The 22245-nt window shown below is 34.0% G+C and overlaps 1 protein-coding gene across 1 annotated transcript; it reads left to right on the plus strand.

Moving 5' to 3' along the window:
• The first annotated feature begins 1095 nt into the window (after positions 1-1095).
• On the plus strand, positions 1096-3135 carry LOC128204771 (prestalk protein-like). Its single transcript, XM_052906176.1, has 2 exons — positions 1096-1122; positions 1783-3135. The coding sequence occupies exons 1-2, from the start codon at positions 1096-1098 to the stop codon at positions 3133-3135; spliced, it is 1380 nt and encodes a 459-aa protein (XP_052762136.1).
• The last annotated feature ends 19110 nt before the right edge of the window (positions 3136-22245 follow it).

Genomic DNA, 22245 nt, shown 5'->3' on the forward strand with positions numbered 1-22245 from the left:
ATGAACGTTAATATAACTTATAATTACCGGTAGTTAACTAAGAACGAACCCTTAATTTTTAAGAAGTTGGTTGATGAAAGACGTTGTAAAGCGTACATGTATATGACTGTCCATCCACTGAGAATTAATAACGTTACACCCAGTTATTAAACGCAATATTTTAACTTAAAGAGGACATTTATCGCACATGTATACACTAAGATTCGGCATTTATATAGTTTTATATAGACGTGCGCGGTAGTCGTCAAATGCAGTTGTCAAGTCTTATGTTGGATACTTTTTTTCCGAAAGTGACGTACTACTGTATGTAAATAAACGAAGCGAAGCGTGCCATTCGCTCCGCATTTTTTCACATACGACATGGTCACATAGTTCCGCCTAAAGTGGGAAGGTCAGGCGCTATATTTCAAAAAGTACCACGGAAATGACGTATTCGAAATTGTGCCTGTTGTGGGTCAATCATATTAGTGACACACCCAGATATTTTAGATATTTTAGATTTTAGTTGCGTTCAGACTTTACGCTTTCAACATTATAACTTCCAAACGAATTATCATATAAGTGTCAAGCATCGATTCGAATCAAGTATTGCGATGTTAACTCAATTAAAATTTGAATATTTAAATATTATTGCAAAGAACGACACATAAGTATTGTTACCTCAATCTGAAGATCATCGTCAGGAATAAGACTGGCCACATTCTGGAAGTTCCTGTAAGTCTTCACCACCTGAAGCTGGGGTGGAGAACTGCAGTTGCAGAAGTCTTTCCTCTGGTAAGACAGATCCGAGGATAGAAGCGACGGCCGCTGCATCCGCTCTGTTTTCAGGGCCCAATACACCTTAAGTCAAAATAGTGTAGGTGACATATTCTCAATGTAAAGTCACAAACAAAATCTTGGTGACATATTCTCAATAGCAACAAATAAAATATGCGTGCTTAGCTGGTTTAATATCACGAAGTTCCTGAATTACGTAAGCGTGAAGACTTGCGTCATTTAAAATAAAAATAAAATATTTGCGAACATAAGGCTCAGCAAACTAAAACTTGTATATAACATAAAATGTAGACATAAAATAAATCATAGTAGGACAGCATGCTCATGAAGATGCTAGCATTAAATGTAAATTAAGATACAGGAAGGATTCTTGCTATACCTATAAGTGGTGACGTCTCATTTCCGGAAAGTACGTCGCTCATTAGAAGAACCGCCGTCTGCGTCGCTGACATCGAATCCTCGCACTTCTCGTGAATATCAATGCCTGTAATGCCAGAGGAATATATAACAATGTAACTGAGCAGACGCTTGTTATTGAAAACTATATTTTTATCTATGAGTCTTGTCTATCGAGGAAGCTATTCCGATGAGTATGTAGTCTATCTGTTGTTTGTGTATGTGTGGTGTTTTTATGCTTATGTCTCTAGATCAATGTGGTCTGAGCTATTGCCTTCGAATTTTCGAATTACTGGGCTTGTCGCTGTATTTGCATTGTATCATAATATACCAGTTGAGTTTGGAGAGTTCATATCGAAGGTTGATAGCGAGAAAGTCTCATTCTATGAGAAGCTGCGTGAACCATTTCGCTTTAATCTCTACCAATTCACTTGTATCAACCCTCGATGTTGACTTTACCAATTCAACTTATTATTACTCCCTCCTCGATGTGAACTCTACCAATTCAACCTGTATTAACCCTCGATGTTGACTTTACCAATTCAACTTATTATTACTCCCTCCTCGATGTGAACTCTACCAATTCAACCTGTATCAACCTGCGATGAGGACTCTGACAAACAAACTTGTATCAACCCTCAATGTGCCTGTACAAACCCAACTGGTATCAACTATCGATGTGACTGTACCAACCCAACTTGTATCAACCCTCGATGTGACTGTACCAACCCAACTTGTATCAACCCTCGATGTGACTGTACCAACCCAACTTGTATCAACCCTCGATGTGACTGTACCAACCCAACTTGTATCCACACTCGATGTGACTGTACAAACCCAACTGGTATCAACCCTCGATGTGACTGTACCAACCCAACTGGAATCAACCCTCGATGTGCCTGTACCAACCCAACTGGTATCAACCCTCGATGTGCCTGTACTAACCCAACTGGTATCGACACTCGATGTGCCTGTACTAACCCAACTTTTATCGACCCTCGATGTGACTGTACCAACCCAACTTGTATCGACCCTCGATGTGACTGTACCAACCCAACTTGTATCGACCCTCGATGTGACTGTACCAACCCAACTTGTATCGACCCTCAATGTGACTGTACCAACCCAACTTGTATCGACCCTCGATGTGACTGTACCAACCCAACTTGTATCGACCCTCGATGTGACTGTACCAACCCAACTGGTATCGACCCTCGATGTGACTGTACCAACCCAACTGGTATCAACCCTCGATGTGACTGTACCAACCCAACTGGTACCAACCCTCGATGTGACTGTACCAACCCAACTGGTATCAACCCTCGCTGCGACTGTAACAACCCAACTGGTATCAACCCTCGATGTGACTGTACCAACCCAACTGGTATTAACCCTCGATGTGACTGTACCAACCCAACTGGTATCAACCCTCGATGTGACTGTACCAACCCAACTGGTATCAACCCTCAATGTGACTGTTCCAACCCAACTGGTATCAACCCTCGATGTGACTGTACCAACCCAACTGGTATCAACCCTCGATGTGACTGTACCCACCCAACTGGTATCAACCCTCGATGTGACTGTACCAACCCAACTGGTATCAACCCTCGATGTGACTGTACCAACCCAACTGGTATCAACCCTCGATGTGACTGTTCCAACCGAACTGGTATCAACCCTCGATGTGACTGTACCAACCCAACTGGTATCAACCCTCGATGTGACTGTACCCACCCAACTGGTATCGACCCTCGATGTGACTGTACAAACCCAACTGGTATCAACCCTCGATGTGACTGTACCCACCCAACTGGTATCAACCCTCGATGTGACTGTACCAACCCAACTGGTATCAACCCTCGATTTGACTGTACCAACCCAACTGGTATCAACCCTCGATGTGATTGTACCAACCCAACTTGTATCAACCCTCGATGTGATTGTACCAATCCAAGTTGAATCAGTCCTCGATGTGAACTCTACCATTGAATTTCCAATATTTCAACCCCTCGATGTGAACGTTTTCAAATATTTTTGACATACGTCGTTAACATTTAACATCGGAATGAAGAAGCGTTTAAAACCTTTTTCAATTCAATTTAAGTATGTAAACGGTGAAAACGTCCACGCCTAGATATAAATATCAAGCTATTTGAATTGAAAAGTACATTGCAATTTAGTACTTCTGTAAATCTTAAATTGCAAATGCATTCAAGAGGCTGAATATAAATACTAGTAGATAAAGCAACTCGTTTGTCAAGTTTGTTCTATACGGCGGTATCTAATTCACAAAACAGCCTGACCGTATTAGATGCCATGAAACGTGAACAAAACAGCTTACCCTTTGCTCGTTTAAATTCGTTAGAATCATTTTGTTTCTGACACGTTATTGAATGGCTAGACAGAAACAATGGCATATCTATGTAGGCGCATCGGCAAAGTTTGTTATCGCGATATATACAGATAGCGTTTTACAATGGTGAACAATATCTCGGGTATTAGTATGGTGACAAAAGTACAAAACAATTGATAGATATATGAACATCAATTATCTCTTTAAAAATAGTTAAACAGCACAAGTGCCTGTACGAATCATTCAATGGATAGCAGTTGTACTTAAAGTAAGAACATTTTACCGATTGAAAACGGAAGTCCACCAAAGTTATTGAGGTTTTGAATGTACCACGTGACAGCCTCCGCGTGCATCACCGAGGACACATGAACACGCGAACTGCATCCGCCTCCAGTCGCCGCTTCGTGCACGGTCATTATGGACGCCAATGTAACGTCACCTGACACATGGAGACCGGAGCCAAGAACGCTTGATGAGGTTATCACGATATATGTATAGCACACACACACGAGAAATGATGCCATTATTTATAAGTATACTCGATACAACAATGGCTAAGTTATGTTAAGATATTTTAATCTTTTTAATTATGTATTCCAAATATATATTTATATATATACTTTAACGGTGGCGTCTGTTCACATGATAAGGTAACTTATTCATTAAAATGCATAGTTGTAGTGTCCAAAGCCTTTTAGTTCCTCTAGATGTAAACTACGACTTCGTAACTTGAAACTTTATTATATTTTAGCATTATCGTAACTATATTTGATTCATAAAAACCATAATACTTAAGCATTATGGGTGTATTTTAAACTGTAGACATGCTAGGATGGAATGTTCTGCGTCACTCATTATAAAAAACGTCCTTAGCTTTTAGTCGAAAAGCTTGGCGATGTTCATATTGTTTTCAAAATAACGTTTCTGGGTACCCAAAAGACCGTTGATTTGCAGTCCCAATTGTAATTCAAAATTGTCCGAGCTGTCATTGTTTTCCTTTTTTTTTTGCTTCGTAATACAAACGTCCGCTTAACGGGCAAAAGTACATGACCCGGAAATGTTTGTTCATCGGAAGGGAATTGGCAGAAAATTTTTAAGTAATCAATAAAATAAGAAAACCATTTGTTATTATTGCTGACGAAATATAACAATTTTATTGAATCACCACTAACGGCGTTTTAATTTGTTCAATACTTGGGCGGGAGATTGACCGTTCAGCAGCAATTTTATCGGTCTAGTATCAGTGCGTGTAAGCGCTCGTTCAGTGGCGTGTTAATTGGTTCAGTATAGGGGCGTATGATCGTTCAGCAGCCTTTTTTTGGGGGGTTAAATACTGAGGCGGTAGATTAACCTTCAGTGTTGTGTCATTTAAAGTACTTGTAAGCCCGTTCAGCTGTGTGGTAATAGGTTCTGTATTTGGGTGCGTAATCGCCCGTTCAGCGGGGTTTTAAATTGGTTCTGGGTGGACAATTGACCGTTTATTGGCATGTAAATTAGTTGAGTACTGGGGCGGTAGATCGGCGGTTCATCAGCATGTTGAATTGTGTAAAATAAGGGCGGAACATCACTGTTAAATTGTTATGTGCTCAGATTTTGATTGGCTCAGATCTGAGCAGATTGCCCGTTAAACGAATTGTAAATTGCCAATAAACTTTGAATTCATTGTCATCAATTATAATCAATGGCCGTTTACCGAATCAAGAATGTCGTTGGATCTTTGGATGTTGTTCGAGCTTGATTGTCATTAACAGTATCTAAAATAATGAATCGGCATTAAAACATATTGATGTTGTTTTCTTATGACGGTTTGTATTTCTTATTATTATCCTAAGTACTAATTGGTATAATCTGTAGCTGAGAAATATAATGGTAAAAATGGTTTTCAATAGTTTTGTAAAGTTATAACCTATAATTTCAAATTACCGTCTACCTTAAGCTAAATGACGTCGCTGTAAACTATTTTTAGCGCGAGAATAGAGAATTGAACAACGGCGTTAAATAATATCCCTTTTGGATTAAATGCTATAAACGTGAACTACTTTTACACAAGACACTAGGCGAATGTAATGTAATGAAATAATTTTAAACACAATGCAGCAGAATGTCGGAATGTATTTGCTAAGAAAAGGAGAGTGTTCCTGAAAAAAAGACTTTATATCTATTCATCAGTGAATATCGTAAAACCTTAAATAACCTTAAATAAACAAGGCAGCACTAACACTCTAGCACTAGTATAATGATTCGGGATTTGGTGAAACGGATATTTTCAGTTCGGCTGGCTGTATTTTTCAACAATGGATATGGGAAAGGATATGCATAAACATATAATTAAATAGGTTATTGCAGTTATGTGGAAGAAATAATTTCCTGGATAATTGGTTTCCGAAACAAAATTTAATAAAGTCATACCAATTTCGTTTCGCTTTAAAATCAGAATGATAAATTTTATAAGAGTTTAAGGTAATGCCTTCACCAATTGGATTGCCCATCATATTGATTTTATGATTAAGAAGAGCTCTGACAACCAAACATCTATATTCAGATTACAACCACTAAATTTCCATTTAGTAACGAAAACTGCCGACATAAGTTCATATAGTAATTAAGTGGTTTTACTGAGTTATTTGTAGTATAAAGGTACTGTATCGGCATTTTGTTCTGAACACTAAGGTAGCATTTTTTGGTCTTTTAGAATTTAAGTTGAAGTCGGGCTGCGCCAGCCTGCCGACTTAAATAAGAAGACTAAAAGTAACAACTTACAAATATAATGATATATTTGCAAGGTTCAAAATACAATGTTCTCCACATTGAAACATATTGTACAATAAACCATTTTTACAAACACAAAAACGAATACAGCTATTTTATAAATATACATGCGTAATGTAAAGTTTGTACAAACCTGGAAAGTCGGATTTCCATGCTCAGTTTCCAATCTTCTGAATAGTCACCATTCGTTTGTACCAAAACTATAAGGAAACGTAAAAATGCAACTAGTTCCATATTAAATCTTAATTCTTATGTTTTAATATTATCAAAACATTTTTTTTTAAATGATTCCATATACGTCCAAGCTTAAAACGAACCACCTCGTTAATGTCACATTTTTATGATGATGAATAAGTAAGGAAGTTATCTGCAGCAAGTTATGAGTGGGATCTGCAATGCAAAACCAATTTGTCATATGGCATTGTCTGTGTCTTTACTTCGATTAAAGTTAAAGTGAATTAAACATTATTAGAATACTTCCCGGTCATCTTCGTTCATTAAATAATTTTTTTTATTCTTGAATTAACTAAGAAATAGAACAGTCAAATACCGGATTCTCTGCCACTCGTGATATATATCTTTTGATGCTCATTCGGTGAAATATCATACGATATTTCACTGAGACAAGCCATTATCTTCTATTGTAAATTTTAAAATTGCTTCGGTGCAAAAGTATACTGTTTGTTCATGTTTGATTTACCATATACGTTTACTGTAAGCGCATGTAGATCTTTTGGTAATATGACCCAAACGGTTCATATTTGGACGATTTTTATTTACGTAAGATTTACATAAAGGTTATGCAGGCTATTCCTTTTGATGGCTGGCTGCACATCTTTGAACACATCTTATTATCTCTCAAGTGCAGACAATATTGGAATATACTTCTTAAGCTGTAAAAAACAGAGGTTAAAAACGCATAATTATTGTTTTTTAAACACATACATATTTTTTTTGTAAAAATCACCTACTCATTTTCGTCCATTTCGTCTAATCTAAAGCATATATGATATAATGTTTTGTGAACATGAGTAATGAAAGTTTAATAGTCTGGACAAGTCTCTTTATGAATTTTTAAGGTTTAGAAAGGGTAAAGGGTACATTTGTTCTTTGGAACATATTTAGTTGTTTGGGGGATTTTGGAAAATGTATAAACAACACTTAAATTGTTTCCCTCTGTATGGAAATCCACTCCCGTAACAACCATTGAAGAATCCCGATCAAGCGCATACTATTCTTTGCGTGTTTGATATATTTCACACACACACAGAATAACGGTTTAAAAACAACAATAATATAAAACGCATACAAACTTTTAAATTAACAAGGCTATCATTGGACACGGCATATATCTCCAACAAACTTGAAACTCGAAACAATGAATACACTGAAAATGATTCCTTTTTATACTACAAGGTATCCATATGGCACCATTGTCGGTTGTGGACATAATCATGATCATTTAATCATCTAAATTATTAAAATTAAATTTAATAAAAACTTGAAAACATAACATTACGAACTTCATTAGTTTAATGTATTTTAGTGCAAAAATATAACGTTTAAATGGTTTGTGAATTATGTTAAAAATATGGTCATTGTGTAACCAAGTAGAAAAAAAAACGCAATGAAATTAGTTTTTTTGTTTAAAGATATCTTACTGACAATGTGAACTGATGTTTTGTTTAAATATAAACTATTATTATCAAGGATGTTTGAAACCCCGCTGAATTCCCCTCCCCCGAGTTCAAAAGCGGGAAAAAAAGATAAACACATGCCAAAAAAACGCTTGAGCGGAATTTTCGCGCAAGTATTACTAATTAATTTCAAACAAAGAAAAATATCGCGAGCAAAATCCACCAAAATCATATTTCAGTAAAGCTTTATTTCGAAAATATAGGCTAATATCGGCAGCGTTGTAATTAAAGAGTAACCTTAGTTTGCAAACACAAATCGATCTTTTAATAGCACCTTTTGTCAGCAATTGAATGAGTTTATTAATAGAAAACGACTGTGGAAGGTTGCAGTAATTGGGTATTCGATATGTTTACAGCGAGACCTTATATACTGTCACCCTATAGAGCAAGCTATTAAAGCGATTTCATTCGGAACCTTTTCGCGCGTTTCGGTCTTCATCGTTGGTTTAACATGGGAGGTTTGGATCGAACAATACGGAAAAAGTTGGGATATCTGTACGCACGTATTGAAAACGAGATTCTACGCATAAATAACGTATATACTACTTATAGGTTATTTAACATTTTTCGGTACAATACGGATATATATTTGGAATTGTACACAGCTAGAAAACCATATTGGACGAGTTATAAGGCTTTATTCCTTACATTTATTATCCCAAATATTTAATCAAGATACAGGCGTTGAAATCAGATTTTGACAGCATTTTAAACTTTTGTTTGAAAACAACCGAAAAATGATTATGCTTTTTAAAAAAAAGGATTTATGTAACTCTAACTTTAGAGCGTCTGTCAGTCCCTTTTTTTCATTCGGAACTTTTTCACGCGTTTCGGTCTTTATTGTACGGTCACGTGTTGAAAATAAGATTCTACGATTGGACGTTAAAAAATTAAGAATTGAATATATATTTAACATTAAATTCTTAAAGTACCGAAGGACCTTAATTTTCAATACATGTACGTTTGTAATTGCTTCTCATTTAGAACAAAACTGTCTGCCATTTCCTATTCAAATGACCGATACTGCCACCTATATTTATGACCGATACTTTCACGTATGAATATGACCGATACTTCCACTTATATCTATGACTGATACTGGCACATACAGCTTTGACCGATACTGCCACCTATGGCTATGGCTGATACTGCAACCTATTCATATGACCGATACTGCCACCTATATCTACGATTCATCTGGTAATAGTTTAAATGATTTCTACGTTTTAATGTCTACTGAAAATGATAATACAATATTGAAGTTAACAATCTATGTATACCATCTGTTAGACATGATAAATGTGTAAATCGCATGTTGCAACTACTATACTATGCTTTTTTGTACATTTTGTGTATTTTGGGCCGGTGGCCTTTATTAACTTGAATAAATTGAATTGAATTGAAAAATTGAATTGATTGATACTTCCACGTATGAATATAACCGATACTGCCACTTATGGCTATGACCGATACTGCCACCTATGGCTAGGACCGATACTGATGCCTATGACTATGACCGATACTGCCACCTATGGATATGAACGATACTGCCACCTAAGGTTATAACCGATACTGCAGCATATTGCTATGACCGATATTGCAACCTGAGGATACGGGCGATAATACCACCTATGGCTATGATCGATGCTGCTACTTATTGCTCAGACCGATACTGCCCCATTGGATATGACCGTTCACGGCTATGCACAATAGTACCAGTTATTGCTTTGACCGACACAGCCATTCATGGGTATGACCGATATTACCAGTTATGGCTATGACAGATACTGCCCCCTATGGATACATTCTACTCACCGATTAATTTCATAACAATGACATAAACAAACACAATATGTTGGCATTTGTATTAATCAATTAATTCATTTTTGTTATAAAATTTATAATATATATATATCTGAATTAAGTAAATATACTCTTTGTACACTGTTATTTTATACTTTGTGAATTAATTTGTTCTCTTTTTTGCAGTTTGCACACAAACGTGATTTGAAATCAAACTTTTCCATAACTTTATGATTTTTTACATAATGTACTAAAGACTGTTGGAACCAGTTAAAACGAAGAAGAAGCATCATGTTGCCCAGGGCGCTGTTGGATCTGTCTAGTGACACTGAGCTGATAACATCTAACATGGAAAGGCCAGATGTGTCTGAGACGAAATGTGAATTATATTGGCCAAAGTTAAATATAGTTTTAATCGGTATAACTATTACGGACTCTATCGCTTGTTACCCTTATTTATAATAATAAACACCAAATATTTCGAAAGTCATGTGGAGGATCAAGATATCCTTTAGGTTTAGATTATTTTAATGTTTTATTAATTATTTAAGATTGAAAATTAATGATAACATTATTGTTTTAGTGATTGAATTATTTATCAAATAATGTAGCTAGTCCATTAAGACAGCGCCTTAGTTCATATAACAGAACAGAAAATAACAATATAGAACAGAACAGAGCATTATTATTCAGAATGCGAAAAGGTTTCATGTGACATTTATACAGAAAAAGATATAACCTTTTCGCTTTCACCCCTCGACATGATAGCAGAAAGTCGTATTATATTTAAGTAACTAAAGGTAATAAACATAACTAAGCGTGAATACCATTATCAGACTATTCATAATACTGATTACATCAAAATTGCAAGTAATGAGCCATACAAAATGTATTTTTAAATGCAATTTAAGTAATCAAGTCAGTTTGCACGCAATGATGTCTATTCATGTCATGAGAAAAAACCGTCAAACATTTATTTAGTTGCTTAAAGATAGCCCTGTGAATGAATTTTAGTTGTTAACAGACCTCCGCGAGGACGCGAATTAAAAGATAATGTAAACCATTTTACTATTTAGCATTATTCAAAATTGGTTGATATAATTAAGTTTAAAAATCGGAACGAGACCATGGACGTATAATTGTCATAATTTACAAGTCTGGAAAGTCACGTGGTAATCCTGCCAAAACAACCACACAGAGACCTGGATTTGATAGGGAGATCGATGTCCGATTGAACGTCATATATATTAGCGTGCCGTATTTTTCATTAAAAGGGTAATTGTCAAGGATTGAACTAAAATTGTGAATATTCGTACTTATCAAAGCGGAATAATAGGTATGTGTAATCGGTTTAAGGTTCCACGGTGAAAAAGTCGTTCGAAGGACCAAAACATAAAATCTTTAAAAACATCACCTTTTATTTTGTTTCGAAGTTCAATATTTAGCAAGCATAATTTATACATCCGTTGGAATATGTTTATGTGTAATTAAAAATTGGGCAAGTTTTTCGAAAAAATATTTTATCAGCATTTGCTTTTTTTCGGAAATGTCTTTATACAAAATGAATATGCTTTTGTGTCGAAATAGTCAACCCTACCCAATCAACAATGTATTCTGGCATTGTGGTGATTGCAGCTGTTTTAAGAAATGTATTTGCGTTTTTGTCACCAGGAAAGGAAATTAATCGACTAGTTGTCATTATTCTATTGAATAACTTTCTCATATATTAAGATAACATCCAGAAACCATATGACATTGTAATTGGGTAGTCTGGGAGCATTTTGGCATAAGACATATTTATGTTGTCAACAGACTATTCCGAATAAATGCAAATGCTTTTTGATCCAAAATCAGATTACATCTTCCGTCGAAAAATTTAGTCAACCCTTTATTACCCCAAAATATGACGCAAAGAATGTGTGTTTTACAAATGATTTTTTTCCTCAAAAGTAAATAAAACATGAACATTTGAAACAATTTAATTTTTGAACATCCCCTACCACTTTTGCACTGTTGAAGGACCTTCACTTCTTAACACAATTTAATAGCTTTACTTTATTTTACGTGTTATGTAAATATGAATTTTCTCAAATTAAACTAGGTCACCCTAACGCAGGTCCGACGACCAGTTTAATTTATTAATGCCTATAAACAATCATTAACCTGCTTAGAGTTCAAAATCATGTTGTGTTCACTTGCCCAGCTTCTCTTCAAATCAGCCAACATATAATTTAGTACATTTATGTTAAAAAACAGAAACCAGTTGTACACATTTAGGCATTTTTGAATTTTTATTATATTCTTTACTTAAATTGAAAGCATTACATAAAAAGTTTAATTGAGGAATGGTTTCAAAACAATTATTTGTGTACGGATGGACGTTTAGTGATAAATATTTGCATGAAAGAAACCTCTGTAAAAACATACATTGGGGTTGGTTTTGAGGGTAATTGTTTCAAGGTCTATGTCGCTTTTTCAAATTGAAATAAATCTTATGAAAACGAATATAGAAACTATGTATAGTTCTGTCATGGTTGCTGTGACTTAAAAACAATAAAAGCACTGAAATCGTTGAAAGGCTGTAGGCGCGTCAAGCGTGATTTTACTTTTTACATTTCTGTTCACAGGCAATTAAAATGGAATCCAAAAAAATATTTTGAGTGGCCCTAAACTGTAACCGATAATTGCCCGTCATAATTTAAGAATATGTAATGTAAATTGATGATTTTTTTAGCTAATATAATAACATTAACTGATAAGGCCTAAAAAAAATATGTCTGTTTCGGGTAACCCGACCCTATCTATAAAATGCGCCGACCCTAACTATTTTTTCCGTTTCTGAGCAAAAAAACTAATCGTTAGCGAATAGAGAGTTACGAAGGGCGGATAAATGCAGATTTTAATCAGAATTATTGTTTATATGATAAAACAAAGTCAGGCAATGACAGTAATGTAGGAAAGACTGCCATGTTCAAGAAAACACCCTGAACTTTTTTTGAAAAAAATCAAAAAAAATCCCTACCTACCCTACCTAGAAATTTTGGGAAGGTTACCCTAAACAAACAATTTTTTTTGGCCTAAGCATATTATATGAACTAGCATATATGAACGTTGCTTTCATCTCGCAAGTTTATTTCTTGTGCAAAACTAATTAAATCTAAACTCAATGATAGTCAACACATTCCATTTTCTGCGTAATTATCTATAATCATCTATTCCCATCGGTTCCCCTCCAAGATTTATTTAAGATTCTTTGGCTTGCTTCACATTAACGTTGCAATCTTATGATTGTATGCAGATAAAATAGTCTTTTAATTCGCACAACTTTTAACCGCATGACACCATATGTGCCATTTTGTTTCCCATGTGTATTAATTCTTTTAACATGTTATGTCAAAAAGTAGATCTGACGATACCTGATTTCGATTTGCGGGATTAAAGCGTGCGGCCTAAAGCCTAAAGTACATGGTTTCTTCCCAATACATTCAGATAACAATCTCGTGTACGTTGTAAATAGGTTGGTAGTGACAATGTGAAACTCAATGTTTGCAATAAGATACCCAAAGCTTAAATTTCCGGATTGCTTAAATCAAAACGCTGGTTTTGTCGTATCGTGTTGTTGTTACATGTATTATTTGAAGGATGGCTAAAAAGGTTATACTTGATTAAAGTATAAAGGTTATATATTAAAATTGCTATTCATACTACTTTGTTTGGCTGCCAAAGAAGTCTTGTAAGCCTGAAATTGATATTGTGACAAATTTGTCAGTGCATGAAAGGTCATCAATATTGAAGAATACAAATAGCTTATTGATACATAGCGTGCTGATCTGATAAGACCTTTAAACGTTATATCTAATTCATACTAAATAAATTTAACATTTATTCTTTAAAACTGTTACTGCTCTTTGTAATATTGATCCGTTGTTGAAGTTGTTATAGGCGTAGAACACTTATTTACAACGAGGGTTTAAAGGTAATCATGTTGCCTGTGTCTGTATTCACTAATATCAGGCCTCAAATATGAAAGACGCAACACCATTGGTCCAGGACTGGTCACGCGGTGACCCAATATTTTTCCATACTATGCCAAACGATGTGTGCCTGATCGTAGAAGGAGTTATTTGTAACAGATACAGTGTTATTTAGCATTATTGCTCTTGTAAGATCACTGTTACAACGAATTTAAGATATGCACTTTTCCAGTCTTGTGTCTCATATTCAGACGTAAGACATTAGTGAATATGGATTATTTAACTATAACATCATCACCTGCATGAGGTGCAAAACTTTATTACAAATAAACGTTCATTAATGCGTTCATTTTATCATCAAATGTTTACTTTTACACGTGCTATATTTCCATATAAGGCAGTATAGATGCCTTCTGGTATCTGCAGCTACTAAGTGTACATATTAAAGAGCATACTTCAAACGAATTGTTTTTATAAAGTGAAATTATCAATGCCAAGATATTTTTTATATCAGAAAGTGTAACATTTGGCCCACTGAAATGCTATTTTGAACACTACCATTTTATATATTTACACATAAATGGGTATCAATATTTGTTTTCCTAAACATACCAATATCATCATTATCTTAGCCATAAAAACAGTTCAATCTGAGAAGCATATTGGAATTTAGTTATTACTATTCATACTCAGTGTTTTGTTTGCACACACAAACATATTGAACTGACTACATATGTCGCAACTGGTTTAGGTGTACATTTTTAGGACATATTGGGAGAAGAAAACAATGCACGAATTACACCGAAATGGTACAATTTAGAGAGCAATTAACGACAATTTTCTTTCTCATGTTTTGAGCCATGTATTGACTTCCTTGGCATTGTGCCGCGTGCCAAATGTTACGCCCTTAAATAATGCCCCCTCAAGCGTAGAATCCTGAATACGTCTCTGTTTTACTGACTGTGTCTGTATTGGGAAATTTGATAATGAAATATAATGTCAATATATCTTTTGAAAGATCGTATGCAGTATACAATAGAAATTGTTTTTAGCGATATGAATCACAAGTATTGACTATCCTTTTACATTGTGGGTTAAAATAGTGCATTGAAACTGTAATTCATAATGCTTTTGGTCTTTGGCTAATTCAATCTTATATTGAAAAATCCGAATTTAAGTTACACTTTCATTCAAAATCAGTACATACACATGTATAACAAACATATCTTTTTTCGCGATAAACTGTTAACTACTTCCTAAATTATGCATTTATTGAAAATAGTAATTACTGATTACAATATTTTAACCATGTATTAAAGAGATGAAAACGAAAACATATTAAATGTGGTGAGTGCTAAAAGATTTACTGCGATCATTTATCGTCTCATGATGTAGAAATACCGTTTTTTCTGTACCTTTCGCTCGAATAAAACTTGTTATTCTTAATCAAAAACATTTTTTTGACATTGTTTTGTCCTTTTTGATATATTAAAACAATGGTGTTCATTGAGGTAAATATTAATTGGGAGTAAGAGTGCATCTTTAATTGATATACAGTGTTTATGTTACCAATACAGTTTGTTTTGTAATACAAATGGTGTAGATACATGTTCAAATCTGTAGTACAAGTCATTGGACGTAATAGTATGTAGTCTTGAGTTTTGGCACCAATAACACTGTCAGCGCTAAAAGGCCTACTATTTCAATATGCTTATATAAAGGCATGACCTGAATGGAATTATTCTCCAATCAACAGTAATTGACCTACTATAAAATGTTCAAGAATATCAGTACAATGATATTTGGATTGTATTACTTATGATACATAACGAAAAGTACTTTTCAAATATCGATTACATTTTCATTCACTTGAAAGTGAAATGTTAGATACAATTATATTGCACGTCTAAATAATTTTACCAAAATGTATGTGAATCTAATTATGTCAAAAATACAATGAAGAACGACAAAAGAATAAAAAAGTCAACTTAGACTCAGCAAAATAAGTGCAATCGTTTATGTCAAGTTATAATTTAAGCTTAATCAATGGATATCAAACCATTAAGTTGAATCATTAAACTCAGAGGGAATTTTTTTTTTATTTTGCTGCTATAAAACAGTATTGTGTTTGATGATATACACCACTATTCATTTTAGAAAACACACAGCACATATATACGAGTATTTATGAAGTGTTTGCTAGAATGAATAATTGTGTGTATATGCTATTCATGTGTTCTATGGGCTATGTCATGGCCATCATGTTTAGATATGTATAATAACACCAATATTTAAAGGTGATAACGCGAGTGAATCTAAAATTATAGAGGCAGAACGTTAAATAATATATTAAGTAAGGTGTCTTCTCAGATACTATTAAATAGACTGACTAAATGATCAATCAACAATGAAAAAAATAAGCTATTCACTAATTGGTTTACAGAAAGGAAAATCAACAATTGATTGCATATTCGTGCTTTTTTCTATCATTGCTAAAACTCTAAACGATGGTAAAAATGTATTGCATTTTTGTTGATTATGAAAAGGCATATGACAAAATCAACAGAATTAAGCTTTGAACAAAGCTCATACAAGAAATTGTAAGCTTTAAAATAGTTCTTTCACTTAAAGCAATGTATGCTGCTGTCAAATGTTGTGTTAGATATAAACAATCAAGATCAGACTGGTTCACATAACCCAAACTCTCTACAATGTAATATGTTAAATGATCTCCAAGAATATTGCAACAACTGGGGGTTAAAAATTAATGCTAACACAACGAAAGCGATGATGTTTGAAAAGGGTCGTCACACAGCCTACCAATTTCATCTTTACGACGCCGAGATAAAAATAGTTACTTCTTGGGACACATTAATATAAGAAGAATAACTGGAACAGAACACAAAAGCGATTGGCACAGCAAGCTTCATATTATATGCACAATGTGTTTATTGTATTTAACTGCACGTACCTGCAAGAAAAAAGAGATAATTTGAAGCCTAGTGACACCAATGCTGAACTATTCGGCAGAAGTATGGGGTTTCACGATGCCAAAGATGTTGAAATGATACATGCTAAATTTTGCAGAAAATATTATCTGTTAAACAGTCAACACATTTAGAATGCTTGTATGTTGAATAAGGAAGGGTCCAAATAAAAAAAAACCCCGATTATAATGATGATTGAGATACCGGATAAAAATTCTTAACTCTCCGAATAATAGCCTGATCAAACTAGAATATAATGTGCTACGCGATGACATTAACAATAATAATATTGGTTATTTATTGTTTTTAAATAATGGATGAAATGTGTAAGAACTGCATATACGTGGGCTTTTTTGGATACAGTGCAAACATTTTTAAACGTTTTTAACTCTTTTCTAAAAGGGAACTTAAAATGCACCACCTGTAGTTCATGTTATAAATATTACATTTATATTGTTTTAAACGATAATATTTATAATTCATAAAGCTATAAGGATATCCTAATACACTTGATAATATACATTTAAATTCATTGAACAAATAATAAAGATAAATGTATTAAGACGCCGACCCTGCACCACAACTTTTGAAACTATTTATTTAATGTTTTCATAACCCCCATTCCGTATCAATTGGACGACACTTCTCTTAAACACAGTTGACTTTATTACTGAACGCCTACACTTCTCATAGGCAGATGTGTTATTAATTAGAAATGTAGACCAACGACTGTTTAGAGTTGAAAATTAAAGATTTGTCTTTGAATCAAATGCAACTTATTACTTATTTGTAACGTATGGGATTTTAACACGGTGAACCCAAGTACTTAAAATGAATTATCATATATACCAAGCGTTTAAATGAACGTAAATAACGCTGAACACATTGATACCCCAAATACACAAATCCTTGAATACCATTCTGTAGCCACCTAAAAATAAACAACAACCAAAAACAATACTTTTTAATGGTCTTATTTTGGAAGTCTCAGTGAAGCACTTGAAAAACCGATCAACACATACAATAACTTGCAACATGAGCAAAGTATGTTTAGGTTACAACATGCTTGCAAAAAATGAAGCTTACAGACGTGTCGACTGGCCGAGGAAAAATTGAGATAAAACCCTCCTTCTTGAGAAAACTCAAAAACCTAATCCCGTTTGGCATCCAGATTCACAGGATTTGTCTTGTACCACTAGATGTCGGGCCTCATCACACATAAGGTCCTTAACAATGATACATGTATATAGAAAAAATATCATTTACATGATTCATGTATACGTACTATATCAAGTTATACAAGTGTATATTAGTTCACTATGTTCTTTGTAGACACGTGAAAACAAATAGATCATTCATATGATGACTCTGCATAACAACAGAAAACTTTCACCTTAAACATTTGCTTGTAAAATTTAACAATCAATTGAATCATTGTGAACGTATCGGTGACCAACAGCTGAATGCATTTGCGTTCATATGCGCACGGAATAATCGTGCGTATGATCACTCGTACTAATAAAACGCCACCTGGCTGTTATTCCATTATAAACAAGGGGAAATATTTTTTTCTTATTCGTTCAACTCAAACGTCGAAAATAATATCATCCGAGTAGCATGTTTAGTTTCGATATCTTCTTACGACTTTGCATCTTTATAGGAAAATATGTCAACAATTAGAAATGCAGACACACGGCTGGTTGAAGTAAACATAAACAAATAAGATTTGTCATTGAATCAACTTCAATTTGCTTTTGATTGTTCGATATGTATTGGATTTCATTACGGTTAGCAAGTACTAAATGAGATTAAATGAGATTAATCATAACAGGTCTTTACATGAACGTTAATTGAACCTATTGATATCCCAAATACACTATCTCCGAGAAACTAGTACCATTCCAATGAAAGAAATTGGCTACTTGTGTTGATAAAAAAAAAATCTGCTCACTGTTTTCTGAAGAAGAAGCCAACAATTGTTACACTGATCCTGTTAACATGTTTTAAGATCTAATACCATTAAGTAGTTAGACCCTAGACAGTATGAGACTGTTTAGATGTATGATAATCGTTTACAGCTTTTTTTTTCTTTAAAACACCGCACAAAAGTGTGTAGGAAGGCATTTTGTCGGGGTTTGTATTTACTATTCTTTATATGATATTGATGAGGTAGCGTATACATGTAAAACCAATATGGCTTTGGCTTTCAAAGGTGCTAAACATCTGTAATTCCGGCAAGACAATATTAAAATGTCTGAAATACTATTTGCATTATACATTTTTCATAGTCACTGCCCGAGATGGAGGGTGTAAGGGTGGGTACACTTATTGCTATTCTGCATAAGGGGTGATTTTAGGACTTTAACTAAACTAATTAGCATATTTCGGTGGTTAATTTGACCGTTTCATCATCAGTATTCATCAAGAATCTTTTAATATTACTAAGACCTACATAGATTATAGAAACGTGTATTCGTGCCGAAGTTTATCGGTGTTACAAAACATATTTGACGGCTGGGTTAAATTAATCAATAGACACACATACAAATTGTCATAAATATTCTAGCATTTTAATCTTGTAGATAATCAGCAACCAAATCCATTTTAAATGACGCCGTGATTGTTTTTGTTGGATGTATTACTCACTATTAATAATGCTATATAAACGGACATTGGACAAACTTACATTCGTAATATCTTAATTATCTCGAAAATAAATTCAACATTACTTGTATCCATACAACAGTTTATTATTTTGTTATAGCCTGGCAGGTGACAACAATTTTCAATGTTCAATAATAATCAAACATCAAAGTCAATTAATTATTATATAAATCAAAAGTCAATAAATATTGAAATCATTGTTTCTACATACAATCACTAATTCAATATTCAAACAATAATGATATAATTAATAAATCAAACAAGCAATATTGACTTGTAATTCAACAAGTCCAGGGTCGTAAGAACCAATAACTGTACAAACGACAAAGAAATATATACTTATACTTGTTTGTGGTTCCAAACAGTATGAATAAGGTATTCTGTGCATAGACGATTATATCAAAATGTTTGTAATGAGTATCACTTAATTGTTCTGATATGAAGATCGTATCTGCATGGATTATTTGTCAAAAAATCCGCCAATATCGCAAAGTAATCTTGAATGAGTTCTTTCGTTTACACAGACTAGAACATTGTTATATACTTTGTCCATGCTGGTGACATCACAGGCACACGGGATCCGGTTAAACAAATTGGCTTGGAATGGGTGCCGTTTATTTTGAGGATTCTGTAAATTCAAGTAAAGAAGAGTGCAGACATTTGCACATTTCCGTACTTTGTTAACATTTCAATTAAAGGGTTCGACGGTTGGGCGGGTGCCATTTTGTTCAAAGCTGAAAACATGTCGTATGACTTCACAAAAAGTTTCCATGGTATAACTTCAATGATATTACTAAAAATGCTAATACGAGTTACGTCCCTGTTAAAGAAATTATACTAATCTATTCCTTCTATAAACGGCATTACAGTCTAAAGGCAATAATGATCATTATCACAGAATTTAACATTGATTTCATTCTCAATGACGTTCTAACCCTAAACAACGAGAACAACTCCAAAATAAATGATACTGGTTAGCGACCTATTATTCGGCTGTACCACTTTTTCGCCAACCCAGTTAAAACCAGTCATAACGAAATATTTTACACAAATCAGTCTGGCGTTTCATTGCGGCATCATTTTTGACAGATATCAGCTGGGGTTTTTTGCGTTCAAATGTAAGTAGTATGTGGAATTCGACCGAAATAAACATTGTTTACACTTCTGACCTTGTATGTTGCACGCGGGGATGACGTCATCACACGCGAGCTCATTTGCATGAGGCCCTGTAAGGATTTTTTAATTATCATTATACCTTGCACTATCAGACGACATTATTGATTTGTCATTATAAAGTCTAAAACCGGTGTTAAATTATACAAATACCATAAATTGCTGTATTTTGCGTTCAATTTTCGAAAAAGCTAAAAACGGTGAAGTAATCGCCGAAACTTTCGTCTAAGGGAAGCAACTCAAATTTGAATTAAATATTACATTCTTGTACGGACATGCGTTGTCCCTCTTTTCGGAAGTATATAAATAAGCTTACATAATGTAGGTCATGATTTAAAAAAGAATCCCGGTAGCTTTTTAAATTTTCTGCAGAGGTGGCTTACCAAGTAGGTGTTGTATCATTTTATACACACATAATGTCAACAGTATAGATTGTAATAGTTAACATATTATATTTATTGATCAATTGTCGTTTTAAACGGTTGCTAGACTTGTCAATTAAAATAAAAATGTTTGAAGATATTGTTGAGAGAGAAATATATGAAAAACATCGTAAGAACAGCGTATTTATGGGGTGGGCGAATAATTGGTACAGTAGGGTGCTTATTTAAGCGAAATTATTGGGGTACTTTGCACGTGGGAATATTCGGACTCCCTAGCTATTTTTTTTTAAAGTACACAGTTTTTGTCGGAAGAGCCATCCTGTCTGAGTGTAAAGTTTTATCGTAATAGCTATCTTGTGTCAAAAATAACATAAGAAAAACCTCCATTTCCGGCCGAAAAGGGGTCGCTAACCAGTATTGTCATAAATCCGTACAAGACTCGAAACGGTTCTGATCATTTCCCGACTGGCAAAATTCCCCCCATATGCTTTGGTCCCAACTTCTACCCTTCCAATATATATTTCCACAACCTATTTATATATCCTTTATAAAATAAGCTGTGCTTATTTTAAAACTTTTATATATCGTGTCTGAACTATCGAAACTACATCTAAACACACAATCTTTAGTTCTGATATTTAACAATCTTTCTCGGATACAACATAAATATCTTATATCGCCAATCATACACACATTTTTTGGTAAACGAGTAATTTAATTCTTACGTAAAGGGTCTTTATAAGCTTTGTCTTCGTGACAATCCATTTAAATATTATAAATAACTTGTGTGTGTGTCTGTGTATTTTGTGTAGTTTGTTTGTATATGTTGAGTAAATTATGTTTACATCAACTAAAGTTCACTGGGGTTTAAAAATGTTTAATATGTATATAGACAACATAAATCATTGAGTAATGAAGTATCAGTAACAATATAAACATACATAACATGTAAACGATAATTACTGTAGGAGCAGAAGTGCAAAACTCTTGAGAGTTTGATACAGAAATTCAAAGACAGTCATCTGACATTATTTTATCATAGCAAATTAAAGGTTTAACATTACGTTTTAATGAATACGCATTGTACCGTTGTACAACTAGGTGGCAACAAGGAATCAAATTAAAATAAATGAATATTGTTTCATATGCTATCCAAAATTTTTAAATGGACTGTACACCAGATTGGCACCAAAAAGTTTTTTTTCTGTAACGAATCTCAAGGCAATTATTTAATGAATTGTTTTACTCGTAGATATAATAATTGTA

Source organism: Mya arenaria, chromosome 10 (genome assembly GCF_026914265.1).
Source record: "Mya arenaria isolate MELC-2E11 chromosome 10, ASM2691426v1".
Lineage (NCBI taxonomy): Eukaryota > Metazoa > Mollusca > Bivalvia > Myida > Myidae > Mya > Mya arenaria.

Bases quoted from the DNA above. Each gene is read 5' to 3' on its own strand.
- LOC128204771 (XM_052906176.1), top strand. From the start codon at position 1,096: ATGCTCATGAAGATGCTAGCATTAAAT. The intron at 1,123-1,782 runs GTAAATTAAGAT...ACCTGCGATGAG, and splicing joins TGAAGATGCTAGCATTAAAT to GACTCTGACAAACAAACTTG.